This window comes from Ambystoma mexicanum, chromosome 7q, assembly GCF_040938575.1.
Source record: "Ambystoma mexicanum isolate Mex_15411 chromosome 7q, UKY_AmexF1_1, whole genome shotgun sequence".
In the NCBI taxonomy this organism is placed as follows: domain Eukaryota; kingdom Metazoa; phylum Chordata; class Amphibia; order Caudata; family Ambystomatidae; genus Ambystoma; species Ambystoma mexicanum.
This window is the reverse complement of record NC_090941.1, coordinates 561,985,045-562,004,632: the sequence shown is the minus strand read 5'-3', so window position 1 is coordinate 562,004,632 and position 19,588 is coordinate 561,985,045. Positions and strand designations below refer to the sequence as shown.

At 46.3% G+C, this 19,588-nt stretch overlaps 1 protein-coding gene across 2 annotated transcripts in view; it reads left to right on the top strand.

The window, feature by feature from the left end:
• The window catches only part of INTS6 (integrator complex subunit 6), a 1,045,054-nt gene that overhangs the window by 317,506 nt on the left and 707,960 nt on the right, over positions 1-19,588 (top strand). For both annotated transcript variants that reach the window (XM_069640441.1, XM_069640442.1), the window contains exon 7: positions 14,703-14,857. In XM_069640441.1, coding sequence (XP_069496542.1) covers positions 14,703-14,857 — 155 coding nt within the window. The remainder of the gene's footprint in view (positions 1-14,702; positions 14,858-19,588) is intronic.

Here is a 19,588-nt window from a genome sequence, read left to right as displayed (position 1 = left end):
GTATATCGTCGTCCACAATTTGTCTTTACAACATTGGTATGCTCCCCATTGAAGCAATCGATTACCTCAGCCTTCGCCCTCGGGTGTAACTTCTCCAGAGGTGGGACGCATGGAATTCACTGCCCCAACCCTCTCGAGGCACTGTTGGTAATTATGAGCTCCGTCCGCCTCGAGTGCGGAATTGTCACATCCATTGATCTAGACATTAGAGTAGATGGTATCGTTGGAGTGGCGTTTGCAAATATCGCCTTTTTATCAGATTGATCAGCCCAGACCTCAGGATGCGTTTAGACATGACGTCTGCCATCTCATGTTAAAACGGTAGAGTTGCAGATCAAGTTTAGTCCTGATTCCAGAAAGAGCTCAAAGGCACCCAAGCCCACAGTTGCTCTTCATTACTTGGCTGTTGGTCAAAGCGGTGGCCAGCAACAATCTTACCTCAAATGGAGGATTAATTTTCCCAGAGCTATTACTAATTTGTCAATTAACTTTTGTTTCTGGTTTTTAATTTGCTGAAGCCCGCCTGACAACTGCAGTCTGGCTAGTAGAGGCCTCTCAGTACTAGCTTCGGGAGGCCCTCTCAATGAAAAGATGGGACCGTGGACCTGTAATACCTAAATGAGGATAATGAGCTCTGTACAGAATGCACAGCGCTCAAATGTCCCTCAATTGTTGAGCCTAAAAAGGCTGTGCCAGCCGTTCTGGCACTCGTTTACTCTAGCTGGCTGTGGTTCACTAGTCTTTCCTGCGACCCTGCCGACTGTTAAACCACAATTCCAATGGGCCACGATCCACAGGGGGGACTGCAGACACAGGACAAAGGAAAGAAAGCAGCGGCAAGAGCAGGAGGCTAAAAAAGGTGAAAAGATGAAAGCAGCTGCTGTGTATATACTACTCACACTAATGTACTGCGCAGCAACTGCACCCGACTCTCCGGCTCTGCTCTCTGACCTCTGAGGAAAGGACTACACATGTATCATGCACGATCATCAAGTCGCACTGAATCCAACAAACATGGATCAGCCCCTTACGACAAATCAAAGTTCTCCTGTCCTGAAACTATAACTTCAACCATACATTATGGAGAGACATGAAAAGGTGACCCATAAAAAGAGTAAAAGACTAGGTGAGAGGGGAGAATGATTCCCCTTCACCTAGAGACAAGGTAAAATAGCAAGTCCAAGCAAAAAGTTCTGGGGCTGACCCAGATCGGGAAGATCTATCATAAATATGAAAATCTTGCCTAACAGGTGGTGGGGTCAGTAGCACGTTTAAAGTTATGTTGAGCTGTAATGTAAGATGTTGGAAGTGGACAATTTGAGTCAAGTTCTTGAAATGTTTATGAAACTTTAATAAACAGATTTCAACACAAAAAAAAAATCTCCCTGAGTTTTAAGCCTGGGTAATCTTAATTCCATTTCAAGACCGGAGACTAGCATTATGCTTGTTCAAATCTGTTTAACACCGCTGCAGCTACTGCTGAAACCGGCTTAAAATAGAACGTCTTAAGTCATGCCTGAGGACCAGTCAGGTGATTTCAGTGTATCTTGTAAAGATGCTCCTGCTGTGAAGGCCATAGATGCCGTTGCGCCTCTAGTAGAATGCGCTCCAAAAACACTCCAATCGATGCCTGCAAATTCCATGACCTCTGTCCCACCTGGCTTTTGTATGTGAAACAGTATCCTGCGAGTTATCAATAATTGATGCACACCTGGCGGCCTGACTGCCTCTGTTGCTTTCTCGTAATCTTTAATACACTGGGCTACGGATAGCTTCAGATTATTCTGAAAATATGGATAGCAAATCACCTTGGACCCACTCTTCGTCCGCTTAGAAATATGAAATGCTACCCCATCCGGATAGAAACTTATTATTTATTTTTTTTCTTTCTATTAACTTAGTTTTAACATCAGCCACTCAATGGTCCCAGTTCTCGGGCAAGATGTCGGATCTCCATGTTTCCGACAAGGTCTCCTGGGCCAGCGAGGAAAATCTCATGAAGGGGTAGCCTTTTTGGCAACCGTGGCCGTAGGTAACGGTAGTGACAGAAGCTTCCCTCACGGGGTCTGGGGCCCATGCCAATGATTTGACCATCAGCAGTCTTTGGTCTCCATCCGAGTCCAAACTACACATCAATCTTTTGGAGCTGAGAGCAATCAGGCTAGCACTGAAGGCTTTCCTGCCGTCTGTACGGGGAACGAATATCCTGATTATGACGGACAACACGGTGGCCAAGCATTAACTCTTAGGGAGGTGTTGGGGAGAATTCTCATAAATGTGCTAATTCCCTTCACCTTAGAGACCCCCAGCAACTTTGCTGGATTTTGAGGACTTGATTGTATTACCTGGAAAGAGTGTGAGCCTTTCTTCCCACTCTTTCATGTATTTCGATGTGTTTTATTCTTGTGTTCTTTGATTATGGAGTTTTAAGATAACTCCATAGGCATCTTTTTCATGTGTTACACAACACCCTCATTGCAGTGACACAGGGATGTAGTTTTAAACTTCCCAAAGGTTTAAATACCTTCTCTGGTATAAACTACTGTTTCCCAGAGAATGTAAGGTTAAATTGACTTTACTAGTCTTTTTAAATTCCTAGACCCAGCCCACACTATCTTCCTATGGAGTGCTGGAGGGGTTACCTAGTATCCCCTGAGTCTAGAAACTCATATAGCCCTCAAATGCTACCTTTTTCTACCGAAATGGCTGGTGGCAGTGGCTTTTAAACAAACTACCATGATTTTTCCCGACCGCGAGCACCGGTAGCTAAAAATCGCAGGAGCCATGTTTTTCAAGATGGTGCCTTAAACCCCCTTGTTTAAACAGGTCCCGGTCTTGTTTTTTTGCCATTTCTTTTTGGAAAGATCCTTCTAGTGTTTCTATCTGCACGCCAAACTAGGTTTGGTCCCTTTGTTTCTATGCCTTTGGCGGGCTTCAGGACTGAAGACCGCCTCTGGCGTCTGAGTGTCTGGCGTGGGCAGGAAGTGAGGGAGGTGCCCAAAACTCCCTGTGCTTAGTCTCCTAGGAGACCCAAATGCACTCTGGTGTGATTGGCTGGTGGACTAGCAAGGACAGCCACCCTGCTGGGTGAGTGGCAGCTAGGCTGGAATGAAAGGGAGAAAACTGTTTAAAAGGCGAGTCTCTTGGACTGGAAAGCAGAATCGACCACTGGAACGAAAGAACCGAAGATGCGATGGAAGAGGACTGCTGCTGCAACTCCTGGACCGTTGGTTTTCCTGGTGAAGCCCTGCTGCAGGACCGAATTGCCAAGTTCACATCGACAGAGAAGCCCCATCAAGGACGACTTCTTCTTTTGAGCTGTGGGACCAATCAACTCGTAAGTCACCTGCATACCATTTTCGGAGCTGGTTAGGATTAACCAGGGGGAAGGACACCAGCTTGTGTGCTTGATGACAGCTACTCGAACCGAAGATCTTCCATTTTGCCAGCTTGTTTGACCCGTCCCCGTGCAGTGCAGGAGTCCCCTGACGTCCTCCCTCTTGTCCCCATGACTGAGGCTCAGGAACAACGAGATCTGCAGGAACTGCCAGGAAACAACGTTTTCAGCTGTATCTTTTTCTTCATACTAAGTTACTGTGCCAACCCGATTGAGAACTTACCTCTCACTGTGAAAGTTTGTGGAACTTTCCCGACTTACAGGCCTAATCAGCTTGTGACCCAACATATGATTCTTTTTCGTACAAACTACTTCTGATAACATTGGCAAAGACTTTACCGTTTACTTCAAGAACTGCTCTTTCCTATCCAAGACACTAGCCCATTGACTGTGGCCTAGGCCTATAGAACTGAATCGAGTCCTCTACTGAACTGAAACTATTTGCACTGCCTAAGAAAGTATTTGTGATCTATTCTATTAACTTGTACCTTTGTCCTCCTATTTAAAGTGACTGAAATGCCATTTTGCTCCCATTTCAGGGTAGCCTAATTTACTTAGAAACTTATTGGTTTGGTACTGAAGTGTATTTGTGTATATTAAGTTGCCTCCTTCTAGTGAATGTTTTCTAAATGACTGTGTAATAAATTAATAAGTGTTTTACCAAGAAACCTTGTGTGTCTACTTGAACCACTGGGATTGTAAGACCTCTGTGTAACCTCTTTTACTTCTCACATTCCCTCTTGAGATAAGCCTGGCTGCTTAGTTCGCTACCACAAACTGTGTAGTACAGACTTGTAGCAAAGGTTGGTTTTGCTTACACCTGTAGTCCTAATTGTATGTGGTAGTCCCAGAGGGTACTGCATGCAATTCTGCCTAACGAACGGAGGGGGGGGGGTGTCAATGCAGCTCTGGTTCTGGGCAATTCAAGAAGGAATCTCTCTAACAGCGGTTCATTTGGCAAAGAGGAGAACATGGCGGCGGATGCTCTGAGCAGGCAGAGCGCAGTCTACCAAGAGTTGGAACTAGTCAGGAAGTACTTCAAGAGATCTTCGCCCTTTGCGGAACCCCACAGGTGGACCTGTTTGCGATGGGTACCAACCGGATGTGCGAACGGTACTGCTCGAGGAAATTTCCTCTGAGCGGAGCTCTAGGAGATGTGTTTGTTGCAGATTGGCTGTTCCCGCTTCTGTACGCATTTCCTACAATCCCGTCATTCCTCAAGTTCTCAGGAGGTTACGACGGTTAGGAACCTGTATGATCCATGGTCCTCATTGCTCCGGATTGGGCCAGGAGAGTGTGGCACCAGGACCTTCTCGACATGTACCCGGACCTTCTCGACAAGAGCGCGCCTTGCACACGTGTCCCGCAGACTCCCTGCTTCCTGAATTCCCCCTAGTGCCCGCCTCCAAACCTCCCAGAGCAGCCTGATTGGTTGACACTCCCCAATACAGCAACCCTAACAGGGCAGCCCTCTGCCCGGCAGCCCCTGCAGCGAAGGGCTTTGATGCAAATGGCAGCTCCTACAATGGCAGCAAGTGAAGCCAGCGAGCATCCTTCAGGCACCAAAGTAAGTGTGGCCTGGGTGGGGAGTAGAGCAATCACTCTACTCCAGAAAGCCCTGCCACTCTACCTTACCTTTCCAAACATAGACTGTCAGGCGATCATCACTCATACTTAAATAAGATTTGTCTCTACCAGCCTGAGTTCATGCATGACAGGATTGTATATGCTGCATCGCATTTAAACATATAAATGCTAGCATGCCCACACTTAGACAGAACTGTTAACATTAGCCTGCATCACATCTAGATAGGATTGTGAATGTTAGCATGTGCAACACATAGATAATATTGTGAATGTTAGCATATGCCACACTTAGATAGAAGTTTGTGAACATTAGCCTGCATCGCATCTAGTTAGGATTGTGACCGTTAGCATATGCAACACATAGATGGAATCATGAAGACTAGCAAGTGCCACACTTAGAATAGTGAACATTAGCCTGCGTCGCATATAGATAGGATTGTGAATGTTGGCATGTGCAACAAATAGATAATATTGTGAATGTTGGCATGTGCAACAAATAGATAATATTGTGAATGTTAGCATATGCCACATTCAGTTGGAATTATGAAGGCAAGCTAGCGCCAAACCTTGATAGAACCGTGAACTTCCGGCTGCGTCGCATCTAGACAGGATTGTGAATGTTAGCAGGTGCAACACTTAAAAATGAAATTAGTCTAGCAAATGCCACAACTACATGAAACCGTGAACATTAGCCTGCATCGCATCTAAACAGGATTGTGAATGTTAGCATGTGCAACACACAGACGGAATTATAAAGGTTACCAAATGCCACACTTAGATGGAACTGTGAATGTTAACATGTGCCACACTTATATGGAACTATAAAGATTACCTAGTGCAACACTTGGATCGAATTGGGAGTGTTAGCATGTCCCACACTTAGATAGAATGTGTGAACATTAGCCTGCGTCGCATCTAGACAGGATTGTGAATGTTGGCATGCTAAATGCCATAGAAACCACTAACCAAAAAAACTCAAACTTTCCGTTTACTTATGTCACTCAAAACACTCACACAACCATCTCTCGCACTACAAGCCGCACGCACTTCACCACACTGCAACCACGCATAAGCCGGACCAACAGCACATGAGGACTGACATCAATGCAATACTCGCGCCAAAGCTCAGCACCCGGTGTATACCGAGTTGAAGTTGCCAACAGAACACCACCCCTCTCACTATCCTACCCCTCCTTCACCTTACTAACCCATCCCACCTTCTCGTTTACAGATACGCCAGAGCGCCTGGGGACCAACTCCGTTGGTGACGGTGCGCAGTACAAATACCTTTAACATTTAACATGTCCATCTTTCCTCCAATACGTCTTCCCCAACGAGAGGATCTTCTCTCGCGAGAGGAAGGTCGGTTTCTCCATCCAGAGGTCAAGACTCTCAACCTTCACGCATGGTTTCTGCGCGGTTGAGATAGGTTGAGATAGGATTGGGACCTTCCCGGACGACGTGATGGAGATGTTGCTTTCGGCCAGGTGGCCAGCAACAAAGTCTGTGCTGTTGGCGTAAGTTTTGCGACTGGTGCAGAGGAAAGAAATTTTATCCTTTTCAGTGCTCAGTTCCGGAGGTTCTCTCCTTACTTTGGCCCACAGACTTCTTCAGATGGGAAGCATTAAAGGTTACCTGGCAGCGCTTTCTATCTTTAGGTGCTTCTCCGAGGAATGCTCCTATTTTAAGCTTCCACTGATCACTCAGTTTCTGAAAGGGCTCACTAATGTGTTCACGCCCTCGCCTTTTCAGCTGCTGGTCTGGGACCTTAATTTGGTCTTAATTTCTAATGGGTGCTCTGTTTGAACCTTTGCACTCTTGTCCCTTGAGATTGTTGACATTTAAGACTGTGTTCTTGGTTGCAGTTACCTCTGCTCGTAGAGTGAGCGAGTTACAGGCACTTTCTTCTAAGCCACCCTTCATTTTGTTCCACAAGGACAGGGTTGTATTGCGAGTATGTCCGTCCTTCCTACATAAGGTAGTGTCAGAATTCCATTTAAGTCAGAAGGTGGTGCTCCCCCACCTCCTATCCTCTTCCGCATCCTAGAAAGGACAAGGAGAGACTCCATAGGTTGGATCCTAGGAGGGCATTAAGCTTATATCTTTCCAGAATATCCATGGTCAGAGTGGATGACCAGCTCTTTGTGGGGTATATTGGATACCGATTAGGCCAGGCTGTTTCTAAGCAGACCTTGTCTAGGTGGATCATCCTCACTATTTAAGAATGTTACGGGTTGGCTGGAAAGGACCCTCCTGAGGGCTTGCTGGCTCATTCCACCAGGGGCATGGGTACATCGACAGCCCTACAGACGGGTATACCGGTAAAGAACAACTGTGATGCTGCAACGTGGTCTTCCATACACACGTTTAAGCATTATTACCTGGATACTGCCCATGCTCAGGATGTTGCCGTTGGTAAGGCAGTGCTTTACTCTGCCATTTAATTGGGTACGTTTAAATTCTTCTCCCTCCTCCACTCATGGATACTGCTTTGAGAGTGTCATAGATGAGGAATATGTTGGAGTACACAATCCATTTGAAGAACAAGTTACTTACCAACTGGTAATGTTCTTTTGACTGGATGTTACTCCAACGTATTCCTCATCGCCCTCCCAGCCTACCCCTCGAATTTCCCATGCCATTACAGCTTTCGTTCCAACAAGGCTAAGTGCAGTCAATGCTGTATTATAGGCATGTGTGCCACAAGTTGAGGGGAGAAAAAACCAGCACTGAGGCTACAGGCGCCGTGCGTGCTACTTATAACATCCGATGACGTCACCCTCGACGGAGGCCTTTGAGGGACATTGACCCAACGCCATCGACGCAGGGTGCCCTCTGCCGAATAAATTTATGAAGCAGCACAGCTGTGGACATTACATGTCATAGATGAGGAATACGTTGGAGGAACATCCAGCCGAAAGAACGTTACCAGTTGGTAAGTAACTTGTTCTTCTTATCGATGATTGAGCTTTTTCTAAAGCCGCGTACGTACCCACAAACATTGTAATTCCTTTGCAAAGGCGTCTCCACAGAGCATGCCTTGCGCACCCTGACCTGCCTCCTAGGTCGCCCAGCTTGCTTTCGATCTTTAAAAGCAAGCTACGCCTCCTTTCGGAGGAGAGTGCGCAATTGACGCTGGGCCCAGTTAGCTAATGTCTGCGCCTCCACAGGCTCTCCTCGGACCTCTCAACGAGAGCCATTATGTTCACGATGGGCCTGGCCAGATCCAGCAGTTTGACCTGGCATCCCAGGTTCGTTCTAACCCTTTTCTCACGTATTTGGTAGCGTTAGTGACAAAGGTAACTGTCTTGGCGTCCAGCTCTGGGCAAATCTGGCCTTGGGCACTCCACTCATGTGAAATCTCCCTTTTTTTCTAGAGGCCTCCTAATCTTCTGGGCCATATATGCTGCCACCTCAGGCAAGGGCAACCAGTCTGTGGACATGGGGTGTCTAGTGGCCTTGGGATCATACGTGTCTTCAATATCATCTCCTTATGTTGAGCCTGCTCCTTGGACACCCTTTATGCAGTCTGCTGCATCCTCACCCTCGTTGTGCTCTTTATCTTCCTCCTCATCCTCAAACGATGCTTCACCATTGTTGCCCCCTATATTATTCACCCCTGGGGGAGAGAGTAGGGGTATGAGGTTTGGCACTGCCAATGTCAACAGAAAGGCACTTTTCAGCTGGCTGAAGGCGTTGGCAACCTCATGGGACTTTGACTTTTCCCCTTCCAGTTGGCCCTGGGTTGTAGAAGAGGTCAGTCTCTTCCGGGCCTCATTACTCCCCTTGATTTCAACCACTTTTTTTGAGTGTAAGGCAGATGCCTCCTCTCCCAGGATAATAGCGCTCCTTTTCCTATTTTCCGGCACTTCCGTGCGTTTACCCGGAAGGAAAGACTCAAGCACCTCTAAGCACTCCTGTAATGGGTTGACCCCCTGGGAGACTGCTAAAGCAAGGGAGTTAACTAGGACTTTAAAAACTTGGGGACAGATGTCTCTCCACATCAGGAATTTCCTCTGCCATGTTCTCCTCACTCCACTCTGGGGTGAAACTTTCAGGCTCCATGGAGAATGGCTGCAATCTGTGAGTGTCTATGCTTGAAGTCTGCAAGCTGCAAAAGGCTCCTTTCTGCTTGGATTTGAACTCTGCAAACTGCAGTAATAGTAAACCAGGGGAACTCCGAGACGCCTGCTTTCTGACACTGCGAGCCTTGAAAATTACCAAGACACTGCTGTGCAGGATGGTTCGACTGTGCCCACTGCCGATCGTTATTGGAAGAAGCCACCCTTCTTTGCATCAAAACGAAAGGGGCGATGGTTGGAATGTTTAGAATGAATCTTAATCTCTGGCGTTGCTCTGGGCAACCCTCCAAACCATTGTTCTTTGCCTGCCAAGCCATTACAAAAGTAGAAAGACAATATGCAAATCAGAGTTGGTCCCACCTCAAAAGGGCAGTCTAGCCCGAACTGCTTGGTTACACTCCTCCTGCACGAGACCACAAGCATCCCCAGACATGTTTTGGCCTTCTTTGTATGACACTTTGTTGCTGTTCTGCCTGACTTGCAGAGGCTTGACGTATTAATGGACGGTAGCTAACTCCACCCGCTCTTCAATGTCGAGCGCCTGTTTCGTTTACCGGCGCTGCCAGTATAATGTGACCGGTGCTAGGCCAGAGGCGCCCACACCGTTGCTTCGCCGAAAGGGGAAACGGGATGCACACTGTGAGAGATGGCTCATGGCATGGTCCCCATTCGCCATAATCTCGTGCAAATGGGGCGCAAGCAGTCTACTTACTTGCTGGCGCTCTGAACCCAATAAAACACACATTTTTATGCACCGTTCACTGTGTACTATGTCACACTGACAATCTAGGAGATAAAGCGCACTAGAAACATTATCTATTATGGCTACAGTCCGACAATAACAAAGTAAGAAAGCTCTTAACGTGAGCTAAGAAAATAACTCATCTGCTGAGGAGCAGCAAAAGAAAGTGTGAAGGACCCAGGCAGTATGTGGTTCATAGAGGATGTCTTGATCTGGATTGGTGGATTGTACAGTTGGACAAGACTGCAGAACACTAGGGACCTATGGGGTTTATGTAGTCCCTTATGTGGCTGGTTTCTTGTTAAAGGTTTCTGTTTGTTAAAAGAAAAAAGTTGTATTTTTAAAAGCTACTGAAGAGTAAGCAGTAAAGAAAGTAAAGCAGAATGCTTGCCTCTGGTCTTGACCTAGAATCTTCCCTTTTGAAAAGGGCAAACGGTGATAGGTTTTCTCATATGCTTGTTGTTGTTGTGTTTTTTTATTTTTTATTTTTTTTTTAAATATCCAAGTTCTCTCGCAAAAATGAATTAGTCATGTGTGTAACGGTGCAAGCTTAATTATACTAATCAATGTCTGGAATCCAGCGTTAAAAAAATTGCATTGCTTGCTGTAATATTGGTAGGGTCCGATTGACTTGCATTTGTGTGCTCATGTCACCCCACCTCTGCAGTTGTGGACCACCATGGAAATGCTGTCTGTTCATCATTCATTTGGCAAGAAAGTTCTGCTTTATTTCTTAATCGAAATGATCTGGGACGAACTGACCGTCCTAGGTCATTCTGAGCGCCTTCTCCTCGCCTTCCTCTTTCTCCCACCTCTCCCCCTGGCTCTTTTACACTTACCTTGCTCAGCTGGCACTAATCATTTCCTCCTTCTCCCCCAACTTCCAATATTATGCAGATGACCACTCTTTTTCAAACTTCCCGCAGTTGCAGCTTCCATCATCCCGAATCTGCCATCCAGTCCTCGTGCACTTCCAGCAATCTCTAACTCAATGCCAGCAATACAGAGATCCTTCCAATTGGGACTCCTGCTCCCTATTTCTTCCCTTCACTCTGGCCATCCACTATGGGCTCTCTGTTAGGCAAAGTTTGCATGCAGTACCCTCTGGGACCACTACACACAACTGACTACAGGTGTAAGCAAAACCAACCTTTGGTATAAGTCTGCACCACACAGTTTTTGGTAGCGAGCTGAGCAGCCAGCCTCATCTCAAGAGGGAATGTGAGCTTGTAAGGGTGTTACAGAGGTCTACAATCACAAGTATTCAGATAGACACTTGTACTCTAGGTTTCTTGGTAAAACACTTCTTAATATAGTACAGTCAGAAAACATTCACTAAAAGAAAGCAATCAATATCACACAGAATTATACTACAGTACTTCACACCATCAGGTTCTGAGGCATTTAAACTACTTTGAAGGAGGAGATAAATGACAGGTTGTATACTAATTGACTTTTTCACAGTTGACCTCGGGAGAATTGACCTTGGGGAATGGACCTAATTTAGGTCAATTAGGACATATATGTGGGGGGAAACCCCCACAAAGCCCCCCACCCAATACAAAACCCCCCGCAACCCCTCACCCAGTCCCCTTATATTTATAATCCAAAACCAACCCAATACATACATACATACAATAACTAAAATATAAAGGTCAATTAGGACCATTATAATTAGGTAAATTGTGCAAAAGGTCGATTGTAAAAGGTCCATTTGGGTAATACCAAATGGCATTCAGAGCATTTGAAGTAGGAGCAAAAATGCATAAGTTAATAAAACGAATATTAGAGTTAATCTTAAACAGTGGCAATAGTTTGCGTTGAATCCATGCAATAGGTAGGCCAAAGTCAATGGTCTAGAATCTTGTATACATAAAAACAGTTTTGGTAGTTAAACGGAAAAATCTTTGCCACGGTTCTCAGAAGTAGTTAATAGAAGAAAGATTCAAATGTCGGGTCACAAGCTGACTAGGCCTGCAAGTTGACAAAGATTCACACACACAGTTCGCAATGGGAGGCAAGTTCTCTTAGTCGGGTTTTCACAGTACCTTAGATTGAAGAAAAAGATGCAGCAGGAGACTTCTGTTCCTGGCAGTTGCTGCAGATCTTGCTGTTCCTGAGCCTCAGTCGTGGGGACAAGAGGGAGGACATCAGGGGGACTTCTGCATTACACAGGCACTGGTCACAAAGCTGGGAAATCTTTGATTCCGGTAGCTGTTGTCAAGCACACAAACTGGTGTCCTTCTCCCTGGCTATTCGGTTTCCTGCAGCACTCTGAGGAAAATACAACCAGCTCTGAGAATGCTATCCAGGTGGTTTGAGTTGATTGGTCTCACCAACTCAAAGGGAGAAGTCCTCATTGAAGGGCTTCTCTGTCGAGATGAACTTGCCAATTCGGAACTGCAGCAGGGCTTCACCGGGCAAACCAATGGTCTAGTGGTTGCAGCCGCCGTCCTCTTCCAGCTTGTCTTCAGTTCTTTCGTTCCATTGTTGGACTCTGCCTTCCAAGCCAAGAGACTCTCCTTTTAAACAGTTTTCTCCCTTTCATTCCAGCCTAGCTGCCACTCACCCAGCACGGTGGCTGTCCTTGCCGACAGTCAACCAGCCAATCACGCCAGAGTGCATTTGGGTCTCCTCGGAGACTAAGCTCAGGGAGTTTCGGGCACCTCCCTCACTTCCTGCCCACCCCCGACACTCAGGTGCCAGAGGCGGTCTTCAGTCCTGATGCCCGCCAAAGGCGTAGGAACAAAGGGACCAAACCTGGTTTGGCGCGAAGAGACAAACTCTAGAAGGACCTTTCCAAAAAGAAATTTTGAAAAAAGAAGACTGGGACCTGTTTAAAGAAAGGGCCTTTAACGCTACCAGTGTTCGCGGTCGGGAAAAATCATGGTAGTTCGTTGTAAAACCACTGCCACCAGCCATTTCGATAGGAAAGGATAGCATTTGAGTGCTACATGAGTTTCTAGAAACGGGGGATACTAGGTAACCCCTCCAGGACTCTATTGGAAGATAGTGGGTGCTGGGTCTTGGAATTTAAAGACTAGTAAAGTCAATTTAACTTTACTTTCTCTGGGAAACAGTAGTTTATCCCAGAGACGGTGTTTAAACCTTGGAAAAGCCTGAAAGGCTTCCCTGTGTCACTGCACTGAGGGTGCTGTGTGACCCACATGAAAAGATGCCTATGGAGTTGTCTAAAAGTCCATAATCAAAGAACAAAGAGGAAAACACGCATCAAAATACATGAGAGAAAAAAGGCTCACCCTCTCTCCAGGTAAAATAAAATCAAGTCCTCAAAATCCAGCAAAGTGTATGTGGGTCTCTAAGGTGAAAGGAATTAGCACATTTATGAGAATTCTCCTTAACACTCTTGCCTTTGTCCTTCATCTGAAGCCAGAAACCTTGCAGTCCTCTTCGACTCCTTTCCTTCCTCCCTCACATTCAGGACATTGCCAAGACTCTTCCTTCTCAAAGGAATTCTCCCTTTTCTCACTTCCTCCAGAAGCTCAATGTTACCAGCACTCTGGTCCTCTCTAGGCTAGATTACTGAAATAGCCTTCTTTTGAATCTACCCTCTTCCTCCCTACGATCCCTCCAGCTAATCCAGAATAGGGCAGCAAGACTTCTCCTTGGCCACAACTCGGGGACTGCATCTCTCCTGCCCTTTGCTGCAAGGATCAAGTTCAAATCCCTCTGCATCATCCAGAAGGGTGTCTGGGGTCAGGGACCCTACTATCTGCAACTTGCTCTTACTAAATACACTCCCTCTAGACCTCTATTTTCCTCTGGTACCAACTCTGTTTGTCAAGCGTTTGACTACACAGAGGGCCAGAGGCCGATGTTTCCTCTGCTGGCTCCCTTCTATGGCACAGACCCCCCCCTTCCTCTTGAGCCGGACCGCCTCAAATTACGAAAGCTCCTTAATACTTTCCTTTTACCCTCTTCTTCCCTTCCTCCCACCTTTGCTAATCTGTCGCTGTGATTGGTGACCAGGGCCCTTGTGTGTCCTCGGGGCCCTGACCTCCCACACCCAATCGCCTTCAGCCTCTGGCCACACACAGCACTTGCCGTGGCACCTACTGGCTTTCGCCACTGTAGGGCTCAACTTACCCATTTATTCTTTATTGATGATTGCTCCTTAGCACTGCCTACTCTGGGCAATTACACCTGCTGCTCCCTCACGGGCACTCCAGCACTTACCCCAGTCTCCCTCTTCCCCTCTCTGCACTTGCACACTTTGAATGCTCACAAGGCCTAGTAGGTTAGTCTTTATCTTCCAGTGTATTCATTGTTTTCTATGCCATGTTCTCTCCCTGTTGCCCTGTGGGCGCTTTCAAACGCAATTTACTTGTTGGATAAGCGCCTAACAAATGCTCAGCAAATAAATAAATTGTATAGTCTACCCACTACAATCATTGGCTTGTCCTTCATTGTAGTGCATTAGGCCCACTGCTAAAATGTCGGTTGTAGACACTGATCAGGTCTCCTACAGTAGAACTCATTTTATTTTTAAGGCCAAAATATTTCAAGATATGAGGGTTAACTAATTTGACGAGATATAGCTTAAGTTTTATCAATTTTGGCTCATTGTAATTGCTGTGTCTCTGACCTTTTGGCTATTCTACCACAAGTTACAGAACTATTTCAGTTTTCTACATGTTATCACTTAAACATTTAAGAAGAGTCTGAGCCAGTTTTACAAACTGTTGGAAGTTTTCAAAATGTTTAACTTTATTTAGGAAACGTTCACTTATATGGTGGCTGTTTGAAATTCCTCACGATTTTCTTCAGGAAATAAATGAGGTACTTTGCTTTGACATATATTTTTACCCTACTCCACTTAAATAACAAATACATTTGTAAAATGTCATTAAGTTATATATTTCTTTTCCTTTAGATGGGCAGACCGATGCATTGAGATCCTTTGGACCCCAGCCTTGGCATAGCTGTCACAAACTCATCTACGTTAGACCTAACCCTAAAACTGGTGTCCCCATCGGCCATTGGCCTATTCCAGAATCATTTTGGCCAGATCAGAATTCACCAACACTTGTAAGTGCTTCAAAGTCATAACCATGCTATTTACTTCAGTATGTTTTTGATTTATTAACTGTTTCTATAATCCACAAACAAAACACCAGTGGGTGCAAATCTGCTTGCGATCGGTTTCAAACATCCAACATTAACATCCAATTCTAAACGGGCGTTTGCAAAGCCAACCATTTTTTGCTTTTGTGTATTCACAGGATGGGCATTTGTCATGCACTGCCACAATGGCACTACCCTGGTCATAAGATTAGAACCGTCATAAATGGTGTGAGTACCTGCACATACGATAGCATGCTTATCTAAAATGTTCCCACAAGCCAAAACTATTGGCTTTGCCAGTGCTCGTTTTTAACAGGACTTCAGTGCAAGGCAGAGCTGCAAGGACGCACATTGCTTATAAATCAAGTGACTGAAGTCTCATTTGGTTAAGCCATTACATCAGTAACTCATTTGACCTGCAGTGGCAGGCCCTACAATGTCTGAGGTCACTGCTTGAGGGCGCTAGCTCAAATAGATCCCAGGAGGATGTATTTTGGGCGGCCAGGGGCGGTAGTGGATTAGAATGGCCATAGTGTGATTATCATGGTCATGGGTAGTCTACTGGTGGATAAATAACCAAACATCCACAATTTGTGTCCCGCCTGACATTCCATTGCTTGTATCTGTACTCTAATGTAATCATTTTGGCACGTAGGCACCACCGAACAGTGGAAACTAAGAATCAGTAGGCAAAAAGGTGAAATATTAAAATGGTAGAAACATGCAGATGTATCAACTTTCCCTATTATATTTGGTACCCAATGAAGTAAGAAATATTCAAAATCCACATCCATGCATTTGTGTGTTTTCATGGATGGTAAATACCTGGTAACAAAATGACTACTGCTGTGCAGGAGTACAGATGGGAGTAGTGAAAAAACATACTCTGCTCCACTCTACTGCTAAACCAGCAGTGACCCCAATCATGGAAGTGAAACGGGCATGGGCCAACCAGTATACCATCACATCATAGAGTAGCGTAGGCCCGGGGCAGGCTGTAATCAATAGTACTCAGGTACCAAAATGTAGGGGAGTCCTATGAAAAATATGGTACTTCAACTAAACTACCAAATACTAACTAGTTTAAAAAAAAAAAAAACAATGATTTTTATTGCAGAGGTTTACAGCTAACACACATGTCAGAGCATAAGGTACAATCAATGCACACAAAGGACGCAATGCGCCCACATAGAGGATAGTACATCAGAAAGAAGAACAGTCAGTTGTGGAACACTATGGCTTTCGAGATCATCACTGTAAGACCGGGGTGAGTCACTTTAAGATGTGCTCTCAGCCTGACTGATGAGGTTACTGTTGAAAGCAGACCATATGTTCTTGGGACGAGAGTGAGCAGGGAGCATAGTGAGGTATTCTTCTTCTTCGCAATTCTGGGACCAGGTAAGTGCGTTGAGCCACTTCTGAAAGGTCAGGGGGAGGGGCTCTTCCAACATTGAAGTACGCATTTCTTGGCTACCATGCAGTTTATGTTTAGGAATTGAGCCATGCGTCTAGTATCATCAGTATTCCACACCCCAAACAAAACTCCCAACGGATGAGGCTCAATCTCTGTGCCAGTGATATCAGGGAGAGCCTTCAAGACCCCATGCAGCAATTTAAACTGCATGACTCGATAACGAAAATTGAGGGATACTCTTAGTGTGCAAGCACATCTTTTTCCATAATTGGTCAGGCCTCGAGGCCCAATTCATCCGCCCATTCAGTGCGTGCTTTGGAAGGCTGTGCTGCGGTACCCACTAATAGCATTTTTATATAAAGAGGAGACGACGCCGTGGGTGCCACTTGAATTAGCAATGTATACAACCTCTGGAGTGTCTGGAGGCTCATCAGGAAAACTGGGTCATCTGGCACGGAAGGCAGCGCAGAGCCTTTAATACTGTAACATTTCAAGTGCAGACCCATAGTGGCCCTGCCTCCATGATTGTGGATCAATGAACTTGCACTCGGGAAAGAAATCATTCAATGCCTGATAACCTAGACCCCCCCCAGCGTTGGGCCAAGGCTGTGTCATGTGTAGGTTCCAAGCCGGGGAACCCCCATATGGGGAGCCATTTATAATAGGGGTAGGATTCTGCAGTCACGTTCAGTAGACGGCCCCAGGCAAGCAAGGTAGTTGCTACAGGATCAAGGTGGGAATCCGGCACATAATCCTGATGTAATATAAGGGTCATAATGTTAACTTCAGCCGCCACCAGAGTTTCCAGCTTGACATTCGGGCGAGTAAGAGAGCTCGGGTACCAATGAGTGGCATATTGGGCCTGTGCGGCTATCCAGTACAGTGTTAAGTCAGGAGCTGTGAATTCCCCCCCTCTCATATGGGGGCGTCATGTCTAACCATTTCTTACGAACCGCACCTGAATGACATAAGAACTGTGCACATGATTTGTGTAGTCTCGCAAAGTATTGTTTCCCGGGCCAGATGGGTACGTTACTAAAGATGTAAAGCAACTTGGGGACCGAAACCATCTTGACGAGGGAGAGTTTCCCAGCGAGTGACAACGGGACAGAGCGCCACCGTGCCATTTTCGTTTTGGCAAGCTGTGCTACGGCCAAGTAGTTATTTTCTAGCAGGGTGGGCTTGGACAGGGACATTTGGACTCCCAAATACCAAATTCCGCCGGGGGACCAGCAAAGTGGATACTCGGAGGTTGTTGGGTGGAATTGGTAAGTGGAAGAATCTTGGACTTGGAGTAGTTGATTGTAAAACCTGAGAGGGTGCCCACGCGTGTGATATCACATAATACAGAGTCAAGGTGGGTAGCGGGGTCTCTGATGTATAATAACACATCATCGGCGTATAAGGATATAATATCGGAGATTTCTTTCAATCGTGCTCCCCTGTGGCAATGGTGCACTCTAATATGGTCCGCCATTGGTTCTATCACTCGTGCGAAGAGGATCGGGGAGAACAGGCAACCCTCTCGGGTAGGTACCTCTGAAGAGTGTAAATAATGTAGATGTTAGGGAGTGCCAATGCCCTCGTTTCTAGAACCAGCCACATGTATTTCCACAAGACCATATCGAATGCTTTTTGAGCATCAAGTGTGACCGCAATGGCACTTGAGTCCGGATCAATTCTAGCCATCACATTGAAAAGCCGCCGGATATGTGAGAAGTGGATCTCCCAGGTACAAAGCCCCCTTGGTCTTTGTGGACCAGGTATGTCCTGATCGAAAGGAAGCGGTTCGCTATTGCCTTAGCAAATATCTTGGTGACTATGTTCATGAGGGAGAGGGGCCTGTGTGAGCCGCATTTGTCGCTAGGTTTGTCTGGTTTAAGCAAAACCGGTATGAAAGTTTCTGGGAGGGAGGAAGGGAGGACAGACACACGGAGTGCTCTGTCCCAGACCTCCAATAGTTTGGGAGCAAGAATAGCAACGTGTTCATGGTAAAATTCAGGTGAATCCGTCAGGACCCGGCGCCCTGCCCTTTGGGAGGTGCGAGATGGCTTTTCTCATCCTGCAGGATCAGGGAATCCAATTGGTACCTAGTCGAGGAGGAGATGCATGTTGTGGGGATCTGATCGAGGAGATCTCATGTGGTGTTGACTATGTTCCGGGGGTAAAGCATAGAGGTTTGTGTAGAACTCAGTAAAGATACCCAATATTTGCTGGTCTGACATTGTGGAACGCCCTGTGCGTCCTTGACAGACGCAATCTGGGCCTGGCCCCATTCCCCTCTCGTAAGTTCTGCCAGTGTTTTTCCTGGTCTTTCACCCTCCCCATGTTTCCGTGCAGCTTGTGGGCGACTATCAAACCTCTCTCATGGCATGCGTCACAAATATCTTGAGTTCCTCGCTGATTTGTGCGAGTTTGGCAGGGCCAGCTGCCGTCGAGCAATTCTGTTCCAACTCCCGCACCTTGGATTCAGAACGACTGAGGTTGTTTCTTATAGTTTTTAGTACTCCCGCCTCCCTCAAGATGGACATCCCTCTGATATATACTTTGAAAGCATCCCAGCAGACCCCAGCAGTAGTAGCCTGTAGGTGGTTGCATTAAAAGAAGGTCTCAATATCCGCTAGTATGTCCTCCTTAAATACTATGTCAAGGAGGGCAGCTGACTTGAAACGCCATGTGCTAAAAGTAGGCACGGGCGTTCCAAATTCCACCGACGAGTGATCGGGGGGATGGTTGAACAGCGTACGGGTAAGTATCTGCGCTTTACGAATCCTTCCCATCAAGTCACTAGGCACCAAGAAAAGATCATTTCTGGGGGAACTATTGTGAACAGATGAATAATAATTATATTCACGCAGCTCAGGGTGGAGAACCCACCAAGCGTCTCAGATGTCAAGTGCTGCGCTGTGCATGTTTAGTCTGCGTGCTGCGCGTGACAGGGTTCTGGATGCAGTTCCCGTCCTATCCAAGCTGGCGGCAAGTATCGGGTTCATATTACCTCCCCAGGTGATCGGGATCCCCACATACCCCAGATTCCGTTGATGTGATCGCCTCTATACTGTTGGGCTATCTACATGGGGACCATAAGTGTTCACAAAAAGGTATTCCCTGTTCACCATTGTGCTGTATAAGACAATAATACCTGCCATCGGGGTCTATATAGCTCTTATGGAGTGTGCATTTAGTAGATGTATGGATCAATGTCAGCACGCCTCTGGCCTGTCTGGAGTAAGACGTATAGAATTTGTTAGGTCCCCAAGATGGTGCAATGCTCATCGCCA